Raw genomic sequence first — 18,270 nt, 5'->3', positions numbered from 1 at the left:
GCACGGAGAACGTCATGATGCAATTTCCCTAATTTCCCCTTCTTCTTCCTGTATCCAAATCCAAAACAACAACAATAACAGCAGCACGGTGGATAATCAACAGCCCAGTAGAAGTGGTTTTGTTTCTCGGTCCTGTAGTTCTCCTTTTTCAGCGTCTTCCAGCGGAGCTTGATCTGGTCTGGCGTTCATACAAATGCTGCTTCACGCAACTTTTCGTTCACCTTTTTGTAAATCTGGCTATCCCGGTACTTTCTACCGTCTACAAATGCAGAAATGTTCATATCCTTCATTACATTTATGAGGTGATTAGTCTCCTCCTGGTCTTGTGTTTCTCCGTGTTTATAAGAACTTCCTGGACTCAAAAGACCAGGATTCCTTGTGAACAGAGCATGCGCAGAAAACAAATTCATGTTCCGTTTGATGGGGATATTCCGTTAGGCTAAACATGACCAAATTAGAAAAGGAGTAACCCAGGGGTCATATTCAGGTTTTTAAAAACCCGAATATGAGCAAATCCCGGTTATTCAAAGGGGTTATTGGTGTTTACATGGCCGTGCAAAACCGGGTTATTGCTAATATTTCGGTTTTAAAAGGGTTATTGACTGCATGGAAACGCAGTCTCTGTCCCCGCTTTATTCGTGCGGTAAACAGTGCGGTGCAGTAGCGTGCTCGTGAAGCCAGGAGAACAGTCGAAACAACAGCGGATGCAAACCCGTCCACGTGCAATTCAGCGTTTTTAGCGATCCAGATGTGTGAAACAGCTGTCAGAATCTGGTTCACCTCTGTGTTGCAGACACAAGCCGTCACAGTTGGCAGGACAGAGGATCGGACTTTTCTCCTACGGCTCGGGATTCGCCGCTACCCTGTATTCTGTCAGAGTCACGCAGGACCAAACCCCCGGTGAGTTCAGCTGTGGCGATGTTCAGACACCGTGGTCGTTAGGCCTGTGTTGAAAAAATCGATTTCCCAATTCTAAATCGATTCTCATATTAATTCCTAAAAATCGATTCATATGTCTAAAGATCGGGGGGAGGGTTTTTTTTTGTTTCTTTTTAATTTATTTATTTATGTATATTTTTTTTCCATCATTACATTACAACTTTTGGTTATTTTTTTTGGTTTATCCCCAAAAAAGGAATGTTTTGTTGGACACGAGAATAACTGGTGCCATGTTTTTGCCTTTTAAATATGTTTAAAGGTATAAAAACATTAAAGTGTTAGGTTATAATTACAAAAAATGGTCTATATTTCATCACTTTATATACTGTCTTGGAGTTACATTTGCAAAAAATGCTAAAAACCAAATGCTCAAAAATTAAAAACCAAAATAGAGCGAAAATGGAACAAATAAAAACGGAATGTGGGAAAAACTAAAACCGATTTCATCCGTCTCTGTTTCCTCCCTGGATCTGTTTGGTAATTCTGACCCACACAATGTTTCTGAAAGCAGTTCTATCAGCATTCTGGTAGCTGATTGGTCCTTACAGCATCATTAGCTGCAATACTTGCTGTTGAATCTCAATATAACACTAGTAGTAATATTTTGCATAACTACAGTCATATAATTCATGCAACAGCTGAAAAAACAGTTTTAATAACACTTACCCAAATCAATATCGGAATCGAATCGGATCGAATCAAATCTTGATAATCGATTCTGAATCTTAAGAATCGGAATCAAATTGATTCTTAACATTTGAATGGATCCCCAGCCCTAGTGGTCGTTCCAAGTCTGCAGGAGGTGGTGTTCATGTGAGCGGTGTGTCGTATGTCGTTTGTCTCAGGATCTGCTCTGGACAAACTTGCCTCCAGCCTGAGCGACCTGAGACCCAGACTGGACTCAAGGAAGAAGATCTCACCTGCTGTTTTCTCTGAGAGCATGAAACTGCGAGAGGACACCCATCACCTAGGTATTTCTGCTTTCACTGCTGCTCACGTCTGATTTAGACAGGAAGTTAAAGGAGCTTGAGGCCGGATTGAGGCAGGATTTATGAAAAAAATTTGTATACGTTTTAAGTTTTCTAGTAATAATGTCAGATGAAGTGTTCCAAAGCAAAAAGAGTGAGCCCTCTAGCGTATCTCTCCGTTGCCTTGAACAGGCTGTGTGCTGCAAAATGTGCTGCAATTCGGGCCCAAATTTCCCGCGCTGGGCTGGCGATGTCACGTCACATGACGCTGTATGCACGTTCTCCCCGTTCTCCCGTGCCGGCTTCGCTGTTGGCTGCAGTACCCCTAACGGCCGTCGTGGTGAAGGGTGGCGCTAGAGAGTCTAATTTCTTAAAAGGAGCCTCAAGCTCCTTTAAGCCCTCAGTCTCCTCTGACTTTTCTCTGAAATCGTGTTGTTAGTTAGTTTAAGTTTATTTCAGTCATATATACCTTTCAAGGCAACAAGGAAGAGACAAATTTTACAATTTGACTGAAAAAGGCTCAGGCAGAAGCAGAGCTTATTAATGCTACTATACAACTTAAGCTACACGATACATGGTGTATATATACTGTACATACACTTGCATACATACTTGTACACACATAGATGCATATACACACACATACATATCTCTTTCCCCCTTTTTTCAATTACAGCCGTAACTCCCAAATATAAATGCATGTAATGATTTTTTAAACATAACAAAGGAACTACATTGCTTAAGTTTGAGATCAACACTATTCCACAGCTGGACCCCTTTAAAAGAAATACATCTTCTTTTAACTTCTTTTATCGCTTTTGGTAACAAAAATCTGCATTCATCTCTTAACTCATTTACTCTCAGACGCTATGAAAAACTTCTGCACACTGTCTGCTAGTGTTTTATTTTTTGCTTTAAACATGATTTGCATTGTTCTATAATAAACCAAGTCTGTAAATTTCAGAATATGAGAATTTAAAAATAATGGATTAGTATGATCATAATATCCCGCTTTATTTATGATGCGTATAGCGCGTTTTTGTAGTAAAACAATTTCATCGGTTATGGTTTTAAACGTAGATTCCCATAATTCCACACAGTAAGTTAAGTGTTGTGAGTTGTGTTCACGAAATACACGAAGAAGAAGCTTGATGAGGCATCACTAAATGTAATTTACTTACCATATTGTCCCGAATATAAGACGACCCCGATTATAAGACGACCCCCTCTTTTTTCAAGACTCAAGTTTGAAGAAAGACTTTTTGAACACCAAATTCAATTTTTATACAGAAAATAATTTCAGTACATCTGAAACAAATGATTATAACAATATATTCGAGAGAAAAAGCATGTTATTTTGTCTCATTGAAATCATTATCTTGAAGTTTGCATCATAACTTCTCCTCAGCTGCCGGTTTACCTGCCGAACTTCCACCCACTTTTCTCCAGATTGTCGCTACGTTTCTCCTCTTTCTGTTACCTCTTCTCTTATTTTCTTCTCTTTTCTTTCTTATACTATTTTTTTATTTTTCTTCTTTGTGACAGTGGTTCGCTTTGGCCTGGGGAGTTAAGTTCAGCATTTGCTTTAAAGATATCTGGCGCCATCTAGTGTTGTGAATGGGTATGACGTCTAGACCCCGAATGTAAGACGACCCCCACTTTTTCAGTCTTATTTCAATGCAAAAAAACACTGTCTTATATTCAGGCCAATACGGTATGTCATTGTAAGAAACCCTCACAGCTAGACCCTGATGTGATGTGAGAGATGTAGGTTTACAGTGAAATGATCATTCCTGATCTCATTATCACCCTAAATCACAGCTCTGAACAAACTCTGCCCAAGAAACACATCACTTGACTTCTAGACACAAACGCAGAACTGATTAGCGCTGCCGCTCTTCTTCTTCTTCTCTATAGTTGCTCAAACATTGCTGTTAGGAGGGCTTCACAGTTTATGATTCAACTTACTCAGCTACTGGAGAGACTGACCTCTGATTGGACGGTGATGTCTGATCTGTAAATTTTGTTTGAAATTCTTTATTCAGTCAGATCACACTACAAGCATTATCAACACAACCATTATCGACAAAATAGTGAGTGAAAAGGCAGAAACATAGTGCTTATAGTAATGCCTGTCCTACATACCAAAATAAGCTATCCAGAATTCTTTCAATATAAAAAACAAACAAACTTACACTAAAAAAGAAATGAGAAAAACGTCAACAAAAAACTAAAATAAAGCTACCCAACATTGAGACTATAAAAAAACAAACAATAGCAAAACTAAACCAGAAAAGGAGGACCAATAAGGTTTACATATATACTAGTAAAGACATTTTTTTTAATAAATATCAGAGAAGAACAGCAACAAACAAAAACAAATAAACATTAAAATTTGTAGCTTTCAAAGATTGCTCTACAAATCTTCTTTTTGTAAACTGAAAATGAGCTACACATTGGTAAATCTACTGTAGGTTAGTGTCATTCCATAGTTTAACTCCCACAACAGATGTACGTCTCCTTTTAGTCTCTTTTCTAGCTTTTTGTACAACAAATTATATATCAGGGTAATAAACAGTCAGGTCCACAAGTATTCAAACAATATTTGATTTGGTGACTTTGATGCCCAAAAATCAGTGACCAGGTAAAAATGAGCTCATCAAAAAGCACCCAGCAAACCAGAGAACCACAGATTTGTGGCTCCAAAGTGATGCTGCCAACTTGCACGATCCAGTTTCTGAAGACCAGAAAGGAAACTGACTCAGACTCTCGTCAGAAGTTATAACTGGAAACCTGGGTTTGTGTGACAGTAAAGACGGGGAAGTGGACTCCACAAATTCATGACTTCAGGCCAATCCCAATGTTCACCCTACTCACTACCACTAGCCCTCACTCACTACCACTAGCCTTCACTCACTACCACTCGCCCTCACTCACTACCACTAGCCCTCACTCACTACCACTAGCCTTCACTCACTACCACTCGCCCTCACTCACTACCACTAGCCCTCACTCACTACCACTAGCCCTCACTCACTACCACTAGCCCTCACTCACTACCACTAGCCCTCACTCACTACCACTAGCCCTCACTCACTACCACTAGCCCTCTACCACAACCACTAGCCCTCACTCACTACCACTGGCCCACTACCACTAGCCCACTACCACTAGCCCTCACTCACTACCACTAGCCCTCACTCACTACCACTAGCCCTCACCCATTACCACTAGCCCTCACCCATTACCACTAGCCCTCACTCACTACCACTAGCCCTCACTCACTACCACTAGCCCTCACTCACTACCACTAGCCCTCACCCACTACCACTACCCCTCACCCACTACCACTACCCCTCACCCACTACCACTAGCCCTCACTCACTACCACTAGCCCTCACTCACTACCACTAGCCCTCACTCACTACCACTAGCCCTCACTCACTACCACTAGCCCTCACCCACTACCACTAGCCCTCACCCACTACCACTAGCCCTCACCCACTACCACTAGCCCTCACCCACTACCACTAGCCCTCACTCACTACCACTAGCCCTCACTCACTACCACTAGCCCTCACTCACTACCACTAACCCACTACCACTAGCCCTCACTCACTACCACTAGCCCATTATCACTAGCCCTCACTCACTACCACTAGCCCATTACCACTAGCCCTCACTCACTACCACTAGCCCTCACTCACTACCACTAGCCCTCACTCACTACCACTAGCCCTCACTCACTAACCACTAGCCCTCACTCACTACCACTAGCCCTCACGCACTACCACCAGCCCTCACTCACTACCACCAGCCCTCACTCACTACCACTAACCCACTACCACTAGCCCTCACTCACTACCACTAGCCCTCACTCACTACCACTAACCCACTACCACTAGCCCTCACTCACTACCACTAGCCCATTACCACTAGCCCTCACTCACTACCACTAGCCCATTACCACTAGCCCTCACTCACTACCACTAGCCCTCACTCACTACCACTAGCCCTCACTCACTACCACTAGCCCTCACTCACTAACAACTAGCCCTCACTCACTACCACTAGCCCTCACGCACTACCACCAGCCCTCACTCACTACCACCAGCCCTCACTCACTACCACTAGCCCTCACTCACTACCACCAGCCCTCACGCACTACCACTAGCCCTCACGCACTACCACCAGCCCTCACTCACTACCACCAGCCCTCACTCACTACCACCAGCCCTCACGCACTACCACTAGCCCTCACGCACTACCACCAGCCCTCACTCACTACCACCAGCCCTCACTCACTACCACCAGCCCTCACTCACTACCACCAGCCCTCACTCACTACCACTAGCCCTCACTCACTACCACTAGCCCTCACCCACTACCACTAGCCCTCACCCACTACCACTAGCCCACACCCACTACCACTAGCCCTCACTCACTACCACTAGCCCTCACTCACTACCACTAGCCCTCACTCACTACCACTAGCCCTCACTCACTACCACTAGCCCTCACTCACTACCACTAGCCCTCACTCACTACCACTAGCCCTCACTCACTACCACTAGCCCTCACTCACTACCACTAGCCCTCACTCACTACCACTAGCCCTCACTCACTACCACTAGCCCTCACTCACTACCACTAGCCCTCACTCACTACCACTAGCCCTCACGCACTACCACCAGCCCTCACTCACTACCACCAGCCCTCACTCACTACCACTAGCCCTCACTCACTACCACCAGCCCTCACGCACTACCACTAGCCCTCACGCACTACCACCAGCCCTCACTCACTACCACCAGCCCTCACTCACTACCACCAGCCCTCACGCACTACCACTAGCCCTCACGCACTACCACTAGCCCTCACGCACTACCACCAGCCCTCACTCACTACCACCAGCCCTCACTCACTACCACTAGCCCTCACTCACTACCACTAGCCCTCACTCACTACCACTAGCCCTCACTCACTACCACTAGCCCTCACTCACTACCACTAGCCCATTACCACTAGCCCTCACTCACTACCACTAGCCTTCACTCACTACCACTAGCCCTCACTCACTACCACTAGCCCTTACGCACTACCACTAGCCCTCACGTACTACCACTAGCCCTCACGCACTACCACTAGCCCTCACGCACTACCACTAGCCCTCACGCACTACCACTAGCCCTCACGCACTACCACCAGCCCTCACTCACTACCACTAGCCCTCACGCACTACCACCAGCCCTCACTCACTACCACTAGCCCTCACTCACTACCACTAGCCCTCACTCACTACCACTAGCCCTCACTCACTACCACTAGCCCTCACTCACTACCACTAGCCCTCACTCACTACCACTAGCCCATTACCACTAGCCCTCACTCACTACCACTAGCCTTCACTCACTACCACTAGCCCTCACTCACTACCACTAGCCTTCACTCACTACCACTAGCCCTCACTCACTACCACTAGCCCTCACGCACTACCACTAGCCCTCACGCACTACCACCAGCCCTCACTCACTACCACCAGCCCTCACTCACTACCACTAGCCCTCACGCACTACCACCAGCCCTCACTCACTACCACTAGCCTTCACTCACTACCACTAGCCTTCACTCACTACCACTAGCCCTCACTCACTACCACTAGCCCTCACTCACTACCACTAGCCCTCACTCACTACCACTAGCCCATTACCACTAGCCCTCACTCACTACCACTAGCCCTTACGCACTACCACTAGCCCTCACTCACTACCACTAGCCCTCACTCACTACCACTAGCCCTCACTCACTACCACTAGCCCTCACTCACTAACACTAGCCCTCACCCACTACCACTAGCCGTCACCCACTACCACTAGCCCTCAGTCACTACCATTAGCCCTCACCCACTACCACTAGGGCCCTTGTAATCTTCCCTAGGTATTGGGACACCACTTGCTACGTCACTGCTTGGTTTGCGTTGGGGTACGTAAGCGACTGCGTAGTTACGTTTGCACATACGTCACACCATATCAGGAACCCCAGAGCTAAAAGCTGTAGCGCTGTTAATATGCCACTTTATTAAGATTTAATATTTTTCCAGGCGTAAAGGTAACCGTTAAGATCCCCAACCTGGGCTCAGTTTATCCAAATAACGCCTGTTAAGAAATTTGATCCGATGTGGATTTGCTCGGGGGTGAGAAGAGCCGCCGGCTGGGAGCAGCAGCTGGCTCCGCATTAAATCGACGCAGAGTCTACGGCGTAGGGTACAGCATACGGCGCGCGTCGCCGCGTAACCTACGCCGTAGGCTCTGCGTTGGTGTAACGCGGAACCATAAATCAGCCTTTATTCTGGCGAGGTTTGAAAAATACTTTTCAACAACGGGCAAGCGAGTGATTATGTACATTCACTGAGTGAATATTATGAAAGTAAAATATATATTTATTGCTAGAAATGTAATCAAAACGCATTTTTATGCAGAAACTAATTCAAAATATTGATTTTATTCACAAAATAATAAGAAATGTCCGCCATGTTTTTTTTTGTTTGATTCAGTATGCAAATGATGACGTAAAGCATTCTGGGAAATTTTCTCTAGCCCTCGGTTGGCGAGTCAGTATCTGAAATCCCTTGCTGTGAAGGGCTAGATTCATACACACTAGCCCTTGTTATGCCCACTAGCCCTACATGCAAAGAGGAATTGGGACACCACTACCCTCACGGGAAAACAAAAAATGTAGGGGTAGGACTGAAAAGTAGGGGAAGTGGGTGTATTGGGACTGGGCCTTCATCCTCTTCCAGGCTGAAGGTCAGAGATAGGAAAACAAAAACACACAATATGCCAGACGATAAGGTTCAAAAACAACCTGGAAACTTTGAACATTTGTAGCTGGTTGTGATTACTGGGACAAGCGGTCGACACTGACTACGTTTACATGCAGTCAAAATTCGGGTTATTGCTAATATTACGGAACTGGAACATTGGGAATATTCCGTTTCCATGCGTGAGCTAACAGGGTTATCCCTGTATACATGGTAATTAATCATTTGGGATATCTGGATCAAACCAGTGACGCACGGAGAACGTCATGACGCAATTACCGTCATTTCCGCTTCTTCTTCCTATATCCAAATCCTGCTTCGTGCAACTTTTTGCTCACCTTCTTGTAAATCTCGCTATCCCGGTCCTTTCTACCGTCTACAAATGCCAAAGAAAGTTTTCATATCCTTCATTACATTTATAAAATGATTAGTCAAAAGACCTAGATTCCTTGCGAAAAGAACATGCACAGAAAACTAATTCCTGTTCCTTTTGATGGGGATATTCCGTTAGGCTAAACATGACCAAATATTCGGGTTAGAAAAGGAGTAACCCAGGGGTCACATTCGGGTTTTTAAAAAACGGAATATTAGCAAATTCCAGTTATTCAAAGGAGTTATTGGTGTTTACATGGCCGTGCAAAACCGGGTTATTGCTAATATTCGGGTTTTAAAAGGGTTATTAACTGCATGTAAACGCAGTCACTGAAGCTGAACGTTTCCAGAGCGCCACAGGGCTCGTCACAGAGGAAACAATCACTGAGACAGCTGTAGTGGAGGTGACCCGGTGGAAGCTACCAGAGCAGATTAACCCGTCACAGCGGTGCTCTCTGCGCTCTGGAAGCTCCTGGTGCACAAACACAGATCAGGCTTTTCCTGCCAGAGCAGCAAAGTGGTCACTTTGTGCATATCTGGCACAGATGTTTCCAAAAATCCTGCCGTGAATGAGTCGTCCCTGCAGTGAAGCACCGAGGTGCAGGAGAAGCTGAGCTACATTTACCAACAGTCGGGGTCACTCAGTTCGTTCGTTCGTTTTTTTTTTAATTTCGAACATGTATAAAAAACAAGAAAAAAGATAAGAAAACAAATACAGGTTACATTCCACCACATGTTCGAAAAGGAGAGGAAGTATAAACTTATTTAATCCCACCCCCTTTCCACAACTAAATATAAATTATATGTCTGTATTTATTTTTTATACTATACACTAATTTGTATTATATAAATAAATATAATAATATATATATCATTTTTACAAAAATAACCTGTTTAATACAAGATGTAAGCTCTATCATAAATATAATATAACTATGATATAAATATAATATAACTATGATATAAATATAATACGTATATCTAAGTATATAATCATACAAAGACAAGATGACAGAATAGCAGAACACACACAGCTGCTGATCTTTAAACACAGTCTTCACTTTTATACCTCAAATAAACCATTTCTTTATATTTCTTCTTAAATTGTTTTATGTTTGTACATTCTTTTCACTCCAAATTCAAACCATTCCACAGTTTAATTCCACAAACTGATACACAAAAACCTATTTTTGTTGTACGCACAAATAAAGATTTGAAGTTTAGGTTTCCCCTTAAATTCTAACCCCCTTCCCTCCCAATGAATCATTTCTGAATGTTATCCGGTAGAGAATGATTTTTTGCTTTAAACATTACTTGTGCAGATTGAAATGCCACTAGATCCATGAGTTTAGTACTTTAGACTGTAAGAATAGTGAGTTAGTGTGATCTCCATATCCAGCCTTATGAATGTATCGTATTGTTCTCTTTTGAAGTTTGAGTAATGAGTGGAACCTGGTTTTATAGTTATTGCCCCAAATTTCTACACAGTAAGTGAAATATGGAAGAACTAGTGAACAGTAAATGTGGATCTGTCAAGTACTGCAATGCTCTTTGAAACTTTGTTTTGTACATGCTTAATGAGATGAGATTTCCAGCTAATTAGATCATCCATTATTACTCTTAGAGATCTGATTTCGTTTACTCTTTCAATATCGCTGCTGAGTAACACAACAGCTGAGATTAAAGTGGGTTGGAAAGAGCCGGTATCAAGTTGTTCCTCAGAGAATGCTGGACCGATACAAGAGACTCAACCAGATGTGATTGTCAGAACCTCAAGAGTTGGTTTAGGTTTCGTGTGGTGGGCGGAGAGTTTGTCCCGACTGCTGTTTGCACAGGGCAAACTGTAGGGGTGTATCGATACACTAATCTCACGATACGGTACGATACACGATATTGAGGTCACGATAACGATACGATATTATATTATAGTATTTTTTTAACAACCTTGAATGAGGAACATATGACTGGTAAAAATGGTCTTTTATTTGAAAGACACAAAATACAAAACAATACTGTGCGTTTGCCCTATTGTTACAGTTTGTAATGCTTTATAACTGTTTAAGTTTTAAAGAGAAAGCCAGGCCAACCATTTTCCACAAACTGAACTAAAAGTAAATGTCAGGTTTGCATTATGCATCTTCAGTTTCATACAAGTACAAATATTTTGCCACAAACTGAATAGTTTATGTCATGTATGACTTGACGTTTTTTCTTTTCCAGAAATTTAACAACTAAAATTAATTAAATAAATAAAAGTAAATAAATAAACTATGAAAAGTCCCAAACTCCAAAGTCAACATGACTGTTATTGATCTTGTGCCAGAGCTAAGAGCTTCACCTGCTCCAGCCTGAGGCCGTAAGGTGAACCCGGTATCGTTTCATCCTCACACCTTTGGGGACGACACAATCTTTACATAATAAAAAACATTGATTCATGCTCACCTTAGAAGTAAAAGTTCGGAGCTCAAAACCCCCAAGAGTCCCGTGATCAGGACCAAAACGGTACTAGTTTCTTCTGAGCGTAGTCAGATTTTGGTCCGCGGGTCAAGGTCGTCACGTGATCCCGCTGCACCAATAGGATGTTACTAGTAAACACAATATATTCATATTAATAACCCAATATCAGCTACAGTTTGTCACCTCCACGACACGTATCGTAACGTTTTTGTATCGCAAAATTCCGTGGGACGATATATTGTTACACCCAGAGGTGTCAAGTAACGAAGTACAAATACTTCATTACCTTACTTAAGTAGAAATTTTGGTTATCTATACTTCACTGGAGTAATTATTTTTCAGACGACTTTTTACTTTTACTCCTTACATTTTAAAAACTGCCCCGTTAATCTATTTCATTTCGGCCTTTAAAAAAAAACTATCCAGTTAAATTGCTCCATCCGGATAGAGTGAATTTGGTTGTGGTTGTTTCAGATGTTCTTGTCCAGTTTTGTTCTTACATCCGTTGCCCTCAGATTCCTGCAACTAAACTTGGATGTAAATTCCAGTAAAGGTTAGGATAAATGATAACATGCCTCTGAAGTTTGACTTTTTGCACCATTACAATACTCATAGGCAACTAGTCATCATATCTCCTGCTCTCTGAAACACATGTTAATGCTCAATAGTACACATATATGGTTCTTTAATATATTTACATTATACTAAGATGCATTCATTTCAATGGCTTTTTTCCTTAATGGCTTTTTCCCCCTTACATTACTTTTACTTTTATACTTTAAGTACCGGTAGTTTTGAAACCAGTACTTTTATACTTTTACTTCAGTAAAAAACTTGAGTTGATACTTCAACTTCTACAGCAGTATTTTTAAACTCTAGTATCTATACTTCTACCTGAGTAATGAATGTGAATACTTTTGACACCTCTGGTTACACCCCTAGTGAACTGCTGGATTTCTGCAGTGAACTGTCTCTGCAGAACTACATCTGGACTCTTTTGTTCCTTTCTTGCAGCCAGCTACGTCCCTCGAGGCTCCGTGGAGGACCTATTCCCAGGAACGTGGTACCTGACCCGCGTGGACGACAAACACCGCAGGGAGTACGCCCGCAGACCTCTGGACGATGACCTGCCCGCTGAGCCGGAGGTGGTTCGGTCCAGCTCAGCCACCGAGGTGTGTACAGGTTCTGGACTCGGGTCGTCCCCATCAGGATTTTTTAGCCCCCGATAGGGCTGGGCGATATATCGAGATTTTAATATATATCGACTATATTTTCAAACGCGATATGGTACGATATAGTTTATTTTGTGACAAATTGACTTGAATGTTTTATTTGATTCAAGTCAATTTGTCATCAAATAAAACATTCAAGTCAATTTGTCACAAAATAAACTATATCGTACCATATCGCGTTTGAAAATATATCGATATATATTACCGTATTTTCGCGACCATATGGCGCACTGTGTGGAAAGGCGCACCCTCAGTTTTGTGTGTCATTTTTGGTTTTAAAACACACATACGGCGCACCGACCCAAAAGGCGCCGTCTACGGAGACGGAGCTGCACAGACACGCGTTGCAAAACACACACGCGCTAAAAATACAGCAGGAGCAAAACTTAGTTTGATATTTTATTTCACTTTTCACATCAATCAAACCCTTCAAAGGTTCATATTCTGTTTCTGCATTAAAGAATTTAAAAAAACCACCGGGTTGCTGCACAAACCTGTCTCAGCCACTGATCATCTCCTCATCCATCCAGCCCTTTTCATTTCACTCTGGCTGGAAAAGTCTCTTTAGGGAACGCTTTTCTTTTAAAAATCCCGACCGCGAGCGCTGGACCGGGTCCCGGGTCCCGGTCCGCCCCCCCCGCGCTGGTCCCGCGGCGGTCCCGGGTCCCGCGTCCCGGGACCCTCGCGCTGGACCCGCTCACACACACGCGCTGTCGGGGAGCCGGTACCGGGGTTTGTATCCGACAGGAGCTCCGTTAATTCATCTGCGCCAGTCCGAATTTCCAGACTTGTCTCAGCTTCTTGATCATCATCATCCCTTCATCCAGCCCCCTCTTTTCATTCACCCTTATAATGACTCCGGCTGGAAACCTCTTATGCAAAGTTTTTCTTTTAAAAATCACCATAAGTTTCTGTCCATCAGCTGCGCCAGTCCAGCACCACATAGCCTACATGAGAATCTGTGTGTCGCGCCGCGAATACACACACGCGCATGTCGGGATCCGGTACCGGGTTTGTAACCGACAGATTTGGCTGCAAATCTCGGAAAGTGAAGCTGATCTGACCTGAGACAGACCCCAGAAATCTCTGCTCTTAAAGCGGCCGGGAACCAGGTCATTGGACCCGCTTGGGGAACCAGGAAGTCGGCTGCAGCAGCGACCATCACCGCGCTGCTGCAGCCGCTGCTTTAACCGGGGAATGTGGACGGTTCCGACCGGCCGGCGCTGCAGAACACTCACACACAAGTGTGCTTATTTAAATAGAGCGGAGCAAAACTTAGTTTGATTGTATTTTATTTCACTTTACACATCAAGCAAATCCTTAAAAGTCTTCATCATCTGTTTCGCATTAAACAGCTCAGTGGATGGTCTCATTCAGCTTCACCCGCCCCCTTCTCTTTTTACCTTCTCATGGTGGCCGACCTGACATTACCGTAATTCAGGTAATAGACACGGCGCACCGTTTCTTAAGGCGCCCGGCACATTTAAAAAAAAAAAAAAAAAAAAGTTGCGCCTTATGGTCGCGAAAATACGGTAAAAAAAAATATCTCGATATATCGCCCATTCATTACCCAAGCTGAAGTCACTGAGGTAGTTCGTAAGCTCCTCAGTGGCAAGGCACCGGGGGTGGATGAGATCCGCCCTGAGTACCTCAAGTCTCTGGATGTTGCGGGGCTGTCGTGGCTGACACGCCTCTGCAGCATCGCGTGGCAGTCGGGGACAGTGCCTCTGGACTGGCAGACCGGGGTGGTGGTCCCTCTCTTCAAAAAGGGGGACCGGAGGGTGTGTTCCAACTACCGGGGAATCACACTTCTCAGCCTCCCGGGGAAAGTCTATTCCAGGGTGCTGGAGAGGAGAATTCGGCCGATAGTCGAACCTCGGATTCAAGAGGAACAATGCGGTTTTCGCCCTGGCCGTGGAACGCTGGACCAGCTCTACACCCTCCGCAGGGTGCTCGAGGGCGCATGGGAGTTTGCCCAACCAGTCCACATGTGTTTTGTGGACTTGGAGAAGGCTTTCGACCGTGTCCCACGTGGCATCCTGTGGGGGGTGCTCCGAGAGTATGGGGTCGGAGGCCCTCTGCTGAGGGCTGTATGGTCCCTGTATGACCGGAGCAGGAGCTTGGTTCGCATTGCCGGCAGTAAGTCAGACCTGTTCCCGGTGCGTGTTGGACTCCGGCAGGGCTGCCCTTTGTCACCGGTTCTGTTCATCATTTTTATGGACAGAATTTCTAGGCGCAGCCAAGTGCCGGAGTGGGTACGGTTCGGGACCCACTTGATTTCATCTCTGCTTTTTGCAGATGATGTGGTCTTGTTGGCTCCCTCGAGCCAGGACCTTCAGCATGCACTGGGGCGGTTTGCAGCCGAGTGTGAAGCAGCTGGGATGAGAATCAGCACCTCTAAGTCTGAGGCCATGGTTCTCGACCGGAAAAAGGTGGCTTGCACCCTCCAGGTCGGGGGAGAGTTCCTGCCTCAGGTGGAGGAGTTTAAGTATCTTGGGGTCTTGTTCACGAGTGAGGGGAGAACGGAGCGCAAGATCGACAGGTGGATCGGTGCGGCGGCCGCAGTAATGCGGTCATTGTATCGGTCCGTCGTGGTGAAGAAGGAGCTGAGCCGAAAGGCAAAGCTCTCTGTTTACCGGTCGATCTACGTTCCCACCCTCACCTATGGTCATGAACTTTGGGTCATGACCGAAAGAACGGGATCCCGGATACAAGCGGCCGAAATGAGTTTCCTCCGCAGGGTGGCGGGGCGCTCCCTTAGAGATAGGGTGAGGAGCTCTGTCACCCGGGAGGAGCTCGGAGTAGAGCCGCTGCTCCTCCACATCGAGAGGAGTCAACTGAGGTGGCTCGGGCACCTGTATAGGATGCCCCCTGGACGCCTCCCTCGTGAGGTGTTCCGGGCATGTCCCACCGGCATTTCGGAGGCCCCGAGGAAGACCCAGGACACGCTGGAGTGACTACGTCACTCGGCTGGCCTGGGAACGCCTTGGAGTCCCCCCGGAAGAGCTGGAGGAGGTGTCCGGGGAGAGGGAAGTCTGGGGATCCCTGCTCCGACTGCTGCCCCCGCGACCCGGACTCGGATAATGCGGTGGACAATGGATGGATGGATGGATGTTTTATTTGAGATTTGCACAAATGTTTTGTTATTTGCACAACTGTCAACCTCAGTGGAAAAGTCTGCCTGTTACTGTCTACATTGTATTAATTGCACAGTGTATTTTAATTTAATTGTTATGCAGGAAAGGGATATTTGTTTTATTTTATTCAAGAAGCATTTTTATTCTATATATGCAGGCAGTTTATTTTTATTTCATTTGTTTTATACATTTTGATATTGTGCAGACCTCTGTTAATAAAGGAACCTGTGTGACATTTGGCACGAGGCTTTGTATTAAAACTGACAGTTTTTTTAAGGGTTTGCCTGAGAAAAAAATGAAGCTAACGGAGATGCTATGCTATAATGCTTTGGGGGAAACTCCAATTATGGCACAGAAAAAATATCGATATATATCGAGTATCGCCATTCAGCTAGAAAATATCGAGATATGACTTTTGGTCGATATCGCCCAGCCCTAGCTCCCGATCCGATCCCGATCACTTGAGTTTGAGTATCTGCCGATCCCGATTTTTCCTGATCCGATCACTTTTTTTGGCTCCCGATACATTTCCGATACTTTTTCCCGATCAGATACATTTTGGCAATGAATTAAAAGAAAAAAGAGGACTAAAACTCAAATGATCCCAAGTTTCTTTTCTTGTCCATTGGAGAAAAACATGGACATTATTTCAACAAAGCTTATCAGCTCTGGTGCCACAAAATGAAAAAACATGAAATTGTAAACTAAAACAAAAAGTGCAGAATAGTGCAATAACAGAAATAAATAAATTCAACTTCAAAAGAGGTATGAGCTACATAAAAGCCAGACCAAAGAGATGAGTTTTTAGTCTACGTTTTAAAAATGTCCACATTTCCAGCTCATCTCAGATCCTCCGGCAGGTTCCACAGAATTGCAATGGTTTTTGATATTTAGTTTTTTAAGAAGTTGCTTCTGTTGCTTCTGTCCCGCAGCACATCCCCAGTCCTCTCAAGAAGATGCCTCGCATCCCTGCGGCCTCAGCTGGATCTGAAACCGCCACCGGCAACTGAGAACCTCCAGGTCCAGACTTTAGAAACGACACTACGCTAGAGATGGGCGGGAGGTCCAGACGAGGCCGGGCCACCTCCACACTTCTTCTTAGACTTTAAACTGAGGAGGCGGCGGCAGCTGCACAAAGTCCTGCCTGTGCAGCCCCCAATCAAACCAGAACATGGTCAGGTAGATCGTTACCTGTCTGACCACTCTCATCTCAATGATTAGTTTGTTTGAATTATATTTTATTTCAGAGCTTACATTTGAATGTATTTGAACACAGTGTGTTTGTGCAGAGTGGACAGTTGTGCGTGGGAGGAGAACAGACTAAAACACTGCTCGAGAGCTCGGCAGCTGCCGCCCAGCTAGAAGAAATGGACCTATCTTTCTGTGGCTTCAGGCCTGTTGATAAAAGAAAAAGAAACATAACAAAGGGATAAAAATTAGTTTCTGCCCCAGCAACACTCTGTATGTGGGTCCGTGTACTTCGCGGCCATAGGTTTTTTGTTTTGAAATGACAAAATAAAAATAGAGATATAATCCGTTTCCCATCTTTTGTTTTGATAATAAAAAACGGAAAACGGATCGTTATCCATTATCCGTTATCCGATTTCATTGATGTGTTTGAAAATCGAAATTGGGAATTAAAACAGGGTCCGTGTATCTTTTGGTCATTGGATTTTTCCGTCATGAGTGGGAATCAAAAACAAAAAACGATTGGTTTATTTGATTTTCCTTTTAAAACAAAAAACAAATATTGAATTACACTGCATTTTTTCTTTTTCTGTGTTAATATGATTTAACAAAGATTCAAAATACGCTTTTATTTTCGTTTTCTATTTCATATAAGAAAAATGAAATTACTAGTCAACAGGAAGGAAAAAACGAACCAAAAACAACCGTTTATTCATATTCGTGCACCGGAAGCTGGCATTTACAACCGAGTGAACTTAGTTCTGGATATTTGACAGGCATTCCTGTGACAATTCTCTCCAGGGGAAGTTTGATTTTAATATTTAATTGGTCGGGTTTACGTGACTCGGAAATGGCTCTGTACGCGGCAGTTCGGGTAACCATGGTTACCATGGCGGCGCTGAAACAACAGATTATTTATATTATATATATATATATATATATATATATATATATATATATATATATATATATATTATAATTAGGATTATTTTTTAAAGATTGATTAAGGACTTGTTCCACAGCGGTTTGACGCACAATGACATTTCCTGCACGTTGCAGCAGATGAGTCTCCTGCAATTCTCAGAAATGAGCGTCAGAAGATTCTGTGCTCGGCATGATCTGAGGAGAAAAAGACGCAGAGCTGGAGAGCGCTTTGA

The 18,270-nt window shown here is 44.2% G+C and overlaps 1 protein-coding gene across 2 annotated transcripts in view; it reads left to right on the top strand.

Annotated features, from left to right (window-relative positions):
- hmgcs1 (3-hydroxy-3-methylglutaryl-CoA synthase 1 (soluble)) overlaps nt 1–17,607 on the top strand; it is a 54,327-nt gene extending 36,720 nt beyond the window's left edge. The window contains exons 7-10 of one of the 2 annotated variants that reach the window (XM_061734636.1): nt 794–900; nt 1,785–1,910; nt 12,571–12,728; nt 16,858–17,607. In XM_061734636.1, coding sequence (XP_061590620.1) covers nt 794–900; nt 1,785–1,910; nt 12,571–12,728; nt 16,858–16,935 — 469 coding nt within the window. In that variant the 3' untranslated portion in view covers nt 16,936–17,607. The remainder of the gene's footprint in view (nt 1–793; nt 901–1,784; nt 1,911–12,570; nt 12,729–16,857) is intronic. The other variant, XM_061734637.1, reaches the window with a different exon arrangement.
- The last annotated feature ends 663 nt before the right edge of the window (nt 17,608–18,270 follow it).

Source organism: Cololabis saira, chromosome 11, assembly GCF_033807715.1.
Source record: "Cololabis saira isolate AMF1-May2022 chromosome 11, fColSai1.1, whole genome shotgun sequence".
Taxonomy (NCBI): domain Eukaryota; kingdom Metazoa; phylum Chordata; class Actinopteri; order Beloniformes; family Belonidae; genus Cololabis; species Cololabis saira.
This window is presented reverse-complemented; position numbering and strand designations above follow the sequence as displayed.